Raw genomic sequence first — 13,225 nt, 5'->3', positions numbered from 1 at the left:
AACGTTACGACAACCTTTCCATTAATAACGCCTGTCCTCTGTACCCATCTGCTTGAAATCTGTAAAAACACATCCCGCCATTACCCTGCCACCTGCGGTAACTCAGAAATCAAACAAATCTCCTTTCCTCTTCGAGGAGAAATTCCCCCTCCGTCGTCTCGGTCGGAAAATTTGGAACGTCGGCGGGGCCGCCGAGAGCTTCCAGGTGACGGGAATGATGGAGCGGGCGAAAGGATCCGCGCGATACACAGGGGGCGGCCGTTTGGAAAGGGCTCAATCCCCAGGTGCCACATTAAGGTGAAATAAATAGCCTTTCGCGTGGTGGGAAAGAGGGAGCAAATGGAAAATCTCCCTTTAATTGAGAACGCTCCTCAATGAGTGGCGGTAAATCAGGGACGGCACTACTGGTTCAAGGACGAGCCTCCCCCCCCCCCCCCCGCCCGCCCTGCCACCCTCCTGGCAACCGTCAGCGTAGCGCCCCGTCCCACCATCCCTCGCTCTCCACATACCCGTGTCGCAGACAGGGTTTGGGCCCGTCCCCAAAAAGGTTATCTGTGCAGACAGGGGTAATGAAGTGCGGCTCGACCGAGACGTTTCGAAGCGCGCAGGCTCTGGAGCGGGCCAACCTGCCATGGACGGCCGGCCTGCTGCTCGCCATCCGGTTCCGTTTGAGCTCAGAGGTCACCCGACAACATGCATGCGATCAGCTCCCGTCAACTGCAGAGCGTCCCCCGCAGTGGAAAAGAGGGCCCGGCTCGACTGGGCAGAGCTCTAACGTCAAACCTCTAGTGAGGTCCTTTTTCCAGTGAGGAACCTCACAATATCCTGTTAGCCAGAGCCGAGGAAGTGCGTGTGCCGTTTCCTATTTGTGTCCATTACCGCGAGTAAAACATCACCGTGGCTTGAAAGAGGTGCATTTGGTACTAAGCACGTATTTGAAAATCCACATATCAAGGACAGAAGAGAAGCACTCTATGTTCTGAAACATTTATGAGATGCTGTAGAGGAATCTCATTTTTACTCCTAGCCAAAAAAAATCTACACTTTAGTTGAAAACTAGCGCCAAGTCAGCATACTGCAGATTGTCTGGTTATGTGGATATAAAAACAAAACCATCAAAACCATCTCTCAAACCTGCAGTACAGCATCACTGTAACAGGGGGAAAATCATACACACACACACACACAAAAACAGTCATGTACATTCCAGTCACCAAAAAAGTGACATCTAATAAGAAACATATTTATACATAAAATACAAGTGGAAAGAGCATTTGGACAGAGTGTTCTTGCTGCCTAGTGCCAAAGAACAAGCGCTTGTTTGGAAACATTCTGATTCCTGTTCCCTGTTGATTTGTAATGCTGGGAAGCTGGAAGAGAGGGGCTCTGGGCCTCCCTGCACTTAATGAAATGAAGAATCACTGTAGTACAACGCTGCACTTCAGACAGCACCTATTAAAACGTCCAGAGGTGAAAAAGCACTGTAAGCGGCAAGCACTGTAAGAACAGCCGCCACAAAAAAAAACGGCATTATGTAACCAACTAAAAAGAAAAGCAAAAGAAAAATTTAATGGAAGAAACAAAAGAAAAATTTCAAATCAATTGTTGAATCACTGCAGCATGTTTTATTTAGTTAAAGCCCAGCCACTGTGCTTCTGTGCCCCTCCTGGGCCCAAAATGGGTTCAGCTCTGTCATTAACAACTGTTATTTAATTATTTATATATTTACGTTTATATTTAATTTTAATCCACACAAGCAGAGCCTGGTTGAACGCCAAATTGCGGCGCCTCTTCCAGACACACGCCGATGACTGAAACGGAATGAATAAAATGTTGTTTCAGCTTTCATCCGACACAAGTTAATGACGTGTGGGCCAGAAACCTACGCTTCGCTTGGCAAATTCCATTTCCCCCCTCAGGAAATGCAAAAACCTGTGGAAGATTCTTAAGTCAAAGAGTATCTGTTTGTATTTACGCCACGGCTTTGACTCTCACTCCCCTACCTCACCTACATCACATTGAGAATGTGTTGTTCTTCATCCTTACTGTAGTTTTAATGCAAGGGTATACATGTCTTTTGCTGATAGAATTATTCAAGCTTAAAATTATTTTAAGCATTACTATGCTTCACCTTCAAAGGCCTGCCATTTTACCTCCTCACTTTTTACCGTTCCTTCAGCGGCTTCCGAAACCACGCAAAAACTGGCTTATGCCAAATAGGCATGGGATGTTGAAAAGGGATGTTTATGATGTCAGTGAAAGTGACTTAATGCATTCAGGACATGCATACACACATGCAGTAGGAAGGGTAGTGATAACACGTTCAATCTTCTTTGAAGCAGGAACTTGCAAATATAATATCCAGAAAGACGATATGGAATATGTAACATTGGGACTTGTGAAAGTATTTCTGTGATACCACCGATATGACCGCTTTCTTGTATCTCCAAAACTAACTTGACTTGCTTTTAAATCTATGGCTTTCTTTCATACATACCATTGTTATTTATTTATTTGTTTGTTTGTTTTTTTTAAACCCTTCCGTCAAAATATTTTACTGACTTGCACATCTGAGTTTACATTTTAAAACATTTCCAAGAGAGGGAACAAAAGGGTGTCTCTTCTTCAGCGGTCAACAGTGAAAAGAGCCCAAATATGTCGACTGAGAACAACAGTGTGTGAATGTCGAACTGGTGGCAGTCACTCAAAACACAGACAACCTGTTACACACCATGTCAAACAAACTAACTAAAAACAAAGAAATTTAAATTGAAATAAAATGCACATTTACATTTTTTTTTATCTTAAATGTACAAATTTTAAAAAGTTAAACTTATATTTGCTTTTATATCTTAAATGTACAAATTAAAAAGTTAAACATTTAATTCTTATATTTGCTTTTAAAGGAAGGCAGATGTTTCCTCTTTTGTCCTAGTGACACAGCCATGACTTTCCTGATCCAAACGTCTAATTAACGTGCGCCATACCATCTGCCCGTAGAGCTCATTTAGCTGGAGCACTCCCTTGTCGAGTCAAACACGGCGATTACAACAGCCCGGCTTCATTAACTGCCATACAGACAGTCAATAGCTTTTGTGTAAAGTAGTCAGTTTGACCTTCGATGACTTGCTGCTGTTGTTTAATTTCTTTTGTATTTAAATTTGGCTTAACTAACGGACAGCTAAAATGGAATAACTGCTATATTGGGGACTAATGAATAGAGGTGTGTGCACTATTCAATAAATAAGTAAATGTATATACCGGTCCCATCGGGTTTTTCTGTACAATAATCCGGTTGCTTTGTCTCATTACAGTTTGAAATCAGTATGCTGAAAATGGCAAATATCAAACATATACAGTATATCAGATATTACACATAATATACAACATAACTTATCTCCAAGTACCTGAATGAGTTAGCACCAGTTATAATGGGAGATAATCTGGGCGAATTACCTCCCTCCTCTAACAGGTATTGAAACGCCATGTCTTAGAGACACTTGTTCAGTTACGTTTGCGCGCTCTTTCTTCATTAAATTCCCTTCACAGTTCTGCTCTGGTTCTCCCAGCTCTGCTGCCTGTGCGTGTGGAAACCCCGGCAGAAGGCCCTCCCACATTCGCTCTTCTTTTAGGGAAGTCTGCGGAATACAAATCACCCCATCTCACAGGTCTGCAAAAACACTTTTAAAAATTAATACGCCCAGACTCAGGCCCTGTGTTCCTCGCACAATGACCCCAGACTTATCCGCAAGCGGCTGGGAGAGAGAGGGAGAGGGTGAAGTGAGAGAAGAGACAGAGAAAAAAGAGGGAAAGAGGAAAAAAAATAGAGTGAAGGGGGGAGAGAGTAAGAGTGAGAGCATGAGAGAGAAAGAGAGAGAAAGAAAGAGAGATAAAGAAAGAGAGATAGAGAGAGAGAGAGAGAGAGAGACGAACACTTGTATTCCACAGCTGCATTCCTCCTCTCTACCGCTGAGGGCTGGGTCTAGGCCTGCCTCGAATAATAAAAAAAAATATATATAAAAAGAAATAGTGAACACCCTGCTGCCACCATTCTCACTCTGTCCAATACTCTCACACAATCCAATTTTGCCTCCCTAACATCTCCCCGCCACGGCGTCTTCCCCCCGAACACGGCGCTGAAGGGAAATGGAGTGCAGGCAGAGCGGGGCGGATCGATACAGCCCGGGGGGCTGTGCGGAGGCCCCAGCGTCCCCCCCGGCGCGTGAGGGTGAGCGCTGCCCCGGACGCCCACGCCCACGGCGTAAATATCAAACCCGCCGCGGTGAATCACCCGCCCCTGCTCCCCGCACTGCTAATTCATAACAATCAGAGGTTTACCAGCCCGGGCGGCGGGGCGGGAACGGCCGCGCGCGCCCTCCAGCTGCCGGCCTCGTCTCCGCGGTAACCGCCCGACCTCTGACCCCCGCCCCAATGCCACGTTTCCGGTCTCCGCGCCTCGGAGTCTCTCGTTTTAGCGTTCCGGGCCGACGTCTTCCACGCCATACCAGCCCGCCGTGAACACTGCAAACTAGCGAAGCTGAAGAACACGAACGTGGCGTGAAATCTCAGCTCACGCTTCTCCTCCAGCTTTTAAAATAATAACGATGATATTTTAGATTATCATTTCATTTTGGAAAGCACAAACAATAAATACTATATTACAAAGCATTGGAATTCTATAAATTCAATAATGAATGTACAAAACTAGACGGCGGAATTCGTTCCAGGAATATTACGAGCAGCAATATTAAACGCCCGGTAAGAGCGTTGGATTTTTTAAGCAGAAAATGCCAACTAGTAAAAGTCCAGCTTAAGGCTCCTGAGTTTATGGAGTTTAACTGCCTCTTATATACTTATATACTTATATACCACGGTGGGCAGCTACAGAAGGCTGCGAGTGTTGCGCTGCTTAGTGGGCTGGATTGCTAAATGACCGTCGACAGAAGGGAGATTTCTCCAGGGGAAGGAAGAGATTTAACTCCGAAATATAGCAAAGAAGCAGGCCGCGCAAACGCCTTTTTCACCGTAGCGGAGTCTGACGCACAGCAGAGTCGAGGGGCACAGGGGTCCTGTGTTCAGTGGAGCAGTTCGCCGAATTTCCGCCCCTTCATCCAACCGAGCCTTCTAAAAGCAGACGCAAACAAACTGCCGAGACCAAGCTCAAACGAAGAAATGGAAGGGAAACCGATTAACTTTTAAACACTGGCAAAGGCCTTCAGTGGCTACAGACTAGAAGAGCTCCACTAAACAGCATGAGAACACTTCAACACCTAACTGCAGCCAGCCTCTGTCGAGATGGTGTGTACAGTACGCTCGTTGAATTGGCTAACAGGAAATATGAATTCAACATGGTTTAATTACACTAGAGAGCTTTCCCATTCTCATTGGAAGGTAGCCCTGCAAGGTGGCACGTAATTGGCCGACATGTTGCCCAGGGAGGCGGCACTTCGACCAGCCATCAGCAAGTGTGTGTGTGTGTGTGTGTGTGTGTGTGAGGCCGTCTGCACTCTACCTGTCTAACTGACAGAGGAACGCACAGCAATGGGAATAAGCATTTCAAAAGGTAAATGGGATGTCTGAAAAGTAAACGCGCACAGGCCAATACCATTTCTCATTCTTAATCGCACACCCTCAGTCCCTTAAGTTTCAGACAAAACCAGAGAATTGAGCAACGTCTCCCGCAACACAAAAACAAACACCCCCCACCTCCTCGGGAGCCTAATTAAATGCCACACGTGCCCGTCAGTCTACGCAGCGAGGATGGGACTCCTTTTGAAACGAGCGCTCGTCCGCATGCAGCAGCGACACAGCCGATAAACCCAAGGTCCCCAGAAAGAAGCGCTTCCGCGTTCACCGCGTCCGAGTGCCCGGGGAACGGCGGGGCCTGGGAGCGCTTTCCGCGGACACCGTGTCGTTTCGGGAGCGGCACATCTGCTCGGTGTTCCCACCGGACTGCGTCTCCCGCCGCAGCTGCAGTGCGGCGGGGGCGGCGTGTGTGAAAGGGGCCTCCAGTCCGCGGACGCTGCCCTGCCGGAAGGGCTTCTGTGGAGCAGTGTCTCTGACTCAAAGCCACCGGTGCTAAAAAAGCATTAAGACGCGACAAGCCTGCGACCTTAAGACGACCTTCTTGTTAAGCGTGTCTCTTTCAGAGGGGGATATGGCCTTTGGATAGCTATTAAAGTGGCATTTTCAGCCCTGCTTCTGTCAAATGAACAGGGCACTGAAAATATGAAATCAATATATGAACGCTGGACAGAAATATACCATATATGTATGTATTTGCATCAACAAACAAAAAACGGACATCGCGATCCCTGATCAAAAGAAAATTCGCCACAGGGGAATGAACAAGAGATTCCACAACTTTGACCTTCTCCTTAACGCTAAATTGGACACAGGCTGAATGAACATACTGGCTGACAGTGTGGAGGGAAATAAGAAATAAAAAACACAAAAGACCACAAAAATGCCAATGAAGCGGAAGTATTGTACTTCAGAGAGCACCTTCATCAGTACTGCAGTGCCAACAGTCAGCCTACTCCACTCCCCTTGAGAGTTATTACAGGGTGTCAGAGTATTTTAGCGGTCGAGGAACTTCTTGCACGACCGCAAGGTCAAATCCGAGACTGGGTGACTGCCACAGTCCCCTCGAGTTTGGTATTTAACTGAAGTGTTTCATCACACATCCGACGTACAAGTGGATAATAATATAAGCTGCTCTGCAAAGTTCAAAATGCATTCGGCTCCAATGCGAAAAACACCTCCTTTTATACCCCTTAAAATTAACCTAAACCTCTGACGTGACATGCATGCATATCACAGGAAGTTATGAATCGAAACCATTCGCCAACACTCCATTTCATCCGCAAAACAAAATGGCTCAGAATTCACGTAATGCAGGAAGCTAGGTCACGCAGTGCTGAAGCAGATGACCATATCATGGTTTTCAAATGCCAACTCGCGCTTATTAAAAGCTCCAACCCAGTCCATATTGGTGCATCAGTCTTTCAAAACGCGGCATTCTCCTTTCTACAGATGCACCTGAACTCCTCAAATTCACCTCTGGCTCTTCCATTAGCCTCGTACATCAGGTCCTGCTCTTTCCCAGCCTCCGCGCGGCTAGGTAGCGATGGGAGGAAGTGTTAAGAGAGAGGAATGCTAATGAGCGTCTGTCAGACGCGGCAGGTACCTCAGACCAGCCTGACGGACACCCGCCTGACTCCGGGAGCCGCTTCTCTATCGGCGTCATGTGACCTGACACACCCGGCTGAGGGGCCCGGTTCAGAAAAGGTGAGCTAATTAAAATGACGCTCCCCCTCTCCTTCGCTCCTCCGCTCCTCCTCTCCCTCACCGGCGGGCCACACCAGATACCGCTGACAGTGACGGAGGGAGCTGGGTGGGGAGAGTACGGAGTCGCAGAGGAGATCCATCGCTTCGGCCCCCCCCGGGGGAGTCCGCAACACGGGGTTATGCCGATTTTAAAATGTGTGGGTGGACAGATCCAAGTGAAGTGTGTGTGTGTGTGTGTGTGTGTGTGTGTGTGTGTGTGTGCATGTGGGTAAGTGAGTCAGAGCTCCCAGGACCGTTTGTTTTAGCACCCTACCTGCTTCTCGCTCAGTGCCGTTATCTTGGCTTGAAGTTCATGGAGCTGTTTCTTCAAATCAGCATTCTACAAAAGGACAGAAGCGGTATGTTAGGGTCCAATAACACTCAACACCCATCATACACCCCTCACATACCCCTAATACACCCCTAAGACAGGTGCCTTCTGCACCACTGGGGACAGAGTTTAGGACACACACAGACAGAGTAAACCCTCCAGAAACCGTATAGACCAACACAGGCTAGATACACAAGCTAAAACACTGGTTGGCCTGTTCCGGTTTGTCAACAATCAGAACTATTCTAAGGGAGCCATCACACATCTTTATCTTACAGTTCAATAAAAACAAAACAAAAGACCTAAACAATGGAATCAATGCACAAGTGGTAATATTTTTGGTACATATGAAAGAGTTTGTAAAAAGGAGGTATAGAACATTAGTTGACAATATAACATGAAACTGACCTGAAATTATTTCTATTGAACTATTAGATTAGGGGTGCAAAACTGAGGAGTGCACAGCATTGCGTGCTGGTTTTCATTCCAACCACCTTAGTTTTAGTTCAGACTGCTCTATAAGCTATGCTGGTTCAGTCCTGTACTTGAGCACTGTAAAACCTTTCGGAGACACTTGCAGCCTGTGGCTGTAGCTTATAGCCTACATGTCAGATGACAGTATAATTGAGGCAATTAAAAAATTAAAAGCAGAAGTTCTCCTAAAATCCTGAAACAGGTCAGCACATGTTGTGCTCTCCTGTATTAGGTCAACACGGTTGTGAATGAGCATTTTCCCAGACAACCTCCAGAAAATGCCAGAGTCATGATCGATTTTTATCAGCTTCATCCAAGTTAAAAATGTCTAAAAGTCGACCGGCGCTTGTGAATTCAGTTTACAATCTATTTACCGGATGTTAGTAATGCTAGTTTTGATACAATAAATCACTGCACACTATACTTGATGCCACTTTAGCATGAAGCAATAGTGTGCGTCTGAACCAGTTTAATAGCATATTTTTTTCCCAAGAAGCAGAGCCGAAAGCGTGCATAATTACTCTGGCAGAAACCTGGAGTCTCATGTAATACAGATAAATCATCCATTTAGAATACAATCCCATCAGACAAACAGATACTGGGGGTATCCCTCTACAAGATGACAGAAGAACAAGATTCAGTTGGTCCAGCCATTAACCGACAACTGGCAGTTGGAATTTAAACTGGTGGAGAGGTTCTTTTATTAGATAGGGAAGCTACACTTGGGTGTGCTGCGGCTGGGTAGGGCTGGACGGCTGTGACCGTGACGATAACGGCCTGGCTTGTGTTTTCCCAGCCCTGCCAGGCCTTTGAATAGGAGACACTGGCCACAGGGTTCGGCTCCTCTTCCAATGGCAATCCGTTGGGTCCACAGGAGAACCACCATATGCCCTTGACAACTGCGTCTGGAAGCGCTTAAACTGGAGCGGTTCCAGTGGTCCAGCTCAGAGGTGGGACCATAAGCCAAAAAGCGCAGTGTAACCTCCGCTGTTCGGCGGGTACTGTACGGGGAGGCTAGTTGGGCGGGTACTGTACGGGGAGGCTAGTTGGGCGGGTACTGTACGGGGAGGCTAGTTGGGCGGGTACTGTCCCGGGAGGCTAGTTGGGCGGGTACTGTCCCGGGAGGCTAGTTGGGCGGGTACTGTCCCGGGAGGCTAGTTGGGTGGGTACTGTCCCGGGAGGCTAGTTGGGCGGGTACTGTCCCGGGAGGCTAGTTGGGCGGGTACTGTCCCGGGAGGCTAGTTGGGCGGGTACTGTACGGGGAGGCTAGTTGGGCAGGTACTGTACGGGGAGGCTAGTTGGGCGGGTACTGTACGGGGAGGCTAGTTGGGCGGGTACTGTCCCGGGAGGCTAGTTGGGCGGGTACTGTCCCGGGAGGCTAGTTGGGCGGGTACTGTACGGGGAGGCTAGTTGGGCGGGTACTGTACGGGGAGGCTAGTTGGGCGGGTACTGTACGGGGAGGCGAGTTGGGCGGGGAGGCTAGTTGGGCGGGTACTGTACCGGGAGGCTAGTTGGGTGGCTCAGGGGGAACCTGGCGAGCACCTACTACTATTCCTCTGTGTTGGGCTCCAGGAAACAGAGGAATGGGGCTGTCCAGTGGCCCAGAGCAGATAAGGCCATGGCATCTCTATTCCTCTGCATGCTAAGCCAATGTCTGCTAATCGGCGCAAAGCTCGAGTGTAATGGCGGCTTCACTCTCAGACAGGATGACATTGCAGCGAAGGGACAGTCCGAAAATCACGATAAACAACTTAAAACTAAAAAAATGGGAAAGAAAGGTCGTTCCAATAAACAAACACATTTTTAAGAAAAATGACAAAATAAATCTGTGCTTTGCAGGAAGAGGAGATTAGGGTAAGATCTGAAATTACATCTTGCGTTGTAACTTCTGCGCAGATGTTCCCCTCGTCGCACTCCCTCCTGGATAAATGTGCACTGCCCATAACTTACCCCCAAAAAATCACTACTATTTCACCCCCCGCCCTGCAGAGGGGGAGGACACACCTCTCATCCGCCAGGTGGGTCCAACGGCCGAGTGGACGTTTCGTGAACGAACCCGCTACACCACAACACGCCGGCAAGCCTGTCAAAGCGGTTACACCCTTAGCCCCATGGACACGGTCAGGGGGAAAACCCTAGAGCCATCGGCCTCATCCACATGCATTCTCCTCCCACGATGCATTCCTCCTCCATTGGACCATTATTAATTATTCAATCATGTCATGTATCATCTCTCAGCTGTATCCAAAACAACGCTGTTAGCAAGAACGGGCAGTGTCTAAAACGTGCACATAAAGGAGAATAAAATCACATTTCTACCACAAGATGCTGGCAGGCTGGCAATCGCGTTCAGTATCATAACAGGTTTATTATTGACATAAGAACTATAAATACAAATAAAAGCATGCTAGTAAAGCTATATGTTATGACTGATGTTATGAAGCACTTCTGTAAAAACTTACATTTTTACAGAACCAAGACAAGACATAAATTACCTTATTTAACTGGCTTGTCACTCCAGAAAAAATAAAGCAAATGTGCAGGGTATTTACTCTTAATTAAGAGAACTGATGTGGTAGAAGTAAAGTGTTGAGCCATCAATATTTCAGCTGACAACGATGCGACAACAGCACAGATTTGTTAGATCCCTGCCACAGGTTGAAATATACGGGCTTAGCACTATACCAATATACGGGCTTAGCATGATAGAAATATACCAATCCCTTCATCCCTTCATTCTCCTACAATCATCCACAGAAGACTTCTTGAGAAATTATATCTAGAAGAAATGAGTAGTGCAATAAACACTCCCGTTTTCATTGCATCTTTCAGACCCATTTTTGAAATGCTGAAGTGAACCTGGAAGGTCAACGGGAAGATAATTCCATCCAGGCAAGCACTGACTATTTGGCCGGTCGGGGGGCAGATGTCTGGCAAAATGTGCCGGCGCAGCTCCGTAAGCAAAAACGGACAATGAGGTTTTGCACAGCTGCAGAAAGCTCATTCGAGGCATATTCACAAAGCAAGTATGTGAAGTTTAATCAACAAAAATGCTGTTTCAGTGCAGTAAACCTGGGATCAAACATAGGGCCAGAGGATGAGGGGAAAACTGTATAACAGAAAAGAAAACTTAATCACTATAAGGGGGAAACGGAGGACATCTCTTGAACTTTATGTAACATACCTGCAGTGACAAAGTACACAAATGGATGTCAGACTGCTCACACTTCAATGAATTAGTTGAAATACAAATGTATTAATTAAGCATTTAAGTATTGTATTAGTTATATGAATATTTATACATTAGCAAACTTATGATTAGTTTAGCATTAACAAATGCATGAACTATTTTTTTTTTGTTCTAACACAAATCAACACAAATTAATGATGTACAAATAAACAACCTTTCAGTGGTAAATTAGTTAACTAAATTAGCTCATGCCATGTTCATGTAACCTTATTGTAAAGTGCTACTGTGAGACTGAACCCAGAGCCTTCTCAGGGACTACTTTTGATGCATTCTCAGGCCTTGATCAGGAGTTTGTCTTGTGAATCTCTGACACCCATCACTCAGGCCACAGTGTATCAGCCATCCTGCCGTGATTGAATTAGCACGTCTATCGACTTGAGTAGCTCCTAATCTCTCACTCCTGGTCTCTGTTCTGCCATTGTACATTGTGCAACTGAACTGTAAGCGTGATAAGATCCAGGGACCATTTTGGCCAGCAGACCCACTGGCACCAGAGTCTGCAAGCCATACCTTTCATAGTAGAAGTAATGTAAATCATTTTTAAGTAATGCAAATAAATTGTGCCTCAAAGTGTGAAAACTACATGTATTCATTGAATATGACGTAATTATCAGTTATAATTTTAAATGCAACAGCACCCTGCGGCTTTGAGAAAAATATTGCAAAAGCATGAAACTTTTTAAAAGTTTAACACCGTCAAAAACAGCGTTTTATTCTTCTTTAGCTTTTATCATGCCCGTTAAGCACTTTCAGCAGCATTCTGTATGAATGGTGCTATACAAACAGAGCTAGTATTATTATTAATATTATTATTATTATTTTAAAAACACTGTCCGAGTACTTAGGCCTTACTGCATAAAATTGCAAAAGAACACCCTAGACCCATGCACATAGCCAACCAAGTTTGCAGTATTTTACTCAATGGATCAATCATCATTATGGATATTTTATGTCCCTCACCATGCTCTTCCTATCCAGGAATCAAAATGAGCCTTACTTTGTGTCTGCCTTTTCCAGAACAGATTTTATTTACTATACTACATCTAGATCGCCTCTATATCCACTCCCATCTCTGTATACATTCTTGTATGATGTGAAGACTGTGCACCAGGCTATATTTATGGATTTGAATCCTGGATCCTACAGGATTCAGGTGCCGTATGACCCCATTTGTGCAAGTGGATAGCGGGTTGAAGATAAGAAATGTAGGCAACACCATTTGAAGGCAACTACATAACTACAACTCCTTCATAAGAACTACATAAGCATTGTAGCGCGTGTTTTGTCAACAATGAAGCAGCAAATGACATACCAAGTGAACTGACACAAGTGCTTATGAAGGAGTTATATAGCTCATGTAGGAACATTCAAATGAAGTGTTACCAAAACGCACATGTAATCTGATACAGGCATTTCACAATATACTGTAGCTTGGCAGACTTATAGTGGGATACAAATAGGCCTTTTTTTGCACCAAAGTTAGGCCTATGTGGTGCCCCTGTTTCTGAGTTAATATGGTGCCCCCGTTTTGGTTTTTTTAGTTACTAGGGCGCATCTAAATTTGCTGCCGGCTGTCTACGGGGCGAAAGCTCAAGTGGAGTTCTTCTGCGGACGTCTGGCAGACAGATCTCCCTGTTGACACAGGTCCGCTGTATAATCAAAACCACTCCGCTTCAGGTCACCATGCAAATCAAAGTCTGCAGTTCCCAAGATTGCTTTTACTCTCTGAAACATCACTCTCATACGGAAAATGAGACTAGATTCCCATTGCTTTGAACCGTGCTTGGTTTATTTCCCCAAACTTATATTAGAGAAAATGCTAAAATAATGCAGCATCTATT

General features: G+C 45.8%; 1 protein-coding gene across 5 annotated transcripts in view; it reads right to left on the bottom strand.

Annotated features, from left to right (window-relative positions):
* The window catches only part of LOC133130694 (PHD finger protein 21A-like), an 80,912-nt gene that overhangs the window by 52,672 nt on the left and 15,015 nt on the right, over nucleotides 1–13,225 (bottom strand). For all 5 annotated transcript variants that reach the window (XM_061245467.1, XM_061245465.1, XM_061245466.1 and 2 more), the window contains one exon: nucleotides 7,604–7,669. In XM_061245467.1, coding sequence (XP_061101451.1) covers nucleotides 7,604–7,669 — 66 coding nt within the window. The remainder of the gene's footprint in view (nucleotides 1–7,603; nucleotides 7,670–13,225) is intronic.

Source organism: Conger conger, chromosome 6, assembly GCF_963514075.1.
Source record: "Conger conger chromosome 6, fConCon1.1, whole genome shotgun sequence".
NCBI classification, from domain to species: domain Eukaryota; kingdom Metazoa; phylum Chordata; class Actinopteri; order Anguilliformes; family Congridae; genus Conger; species Conger conger.
Note: the sequence above shows the minus strand (reverse complement) of the source record. Positions and strands in the feature narration are given on the sequence as shown.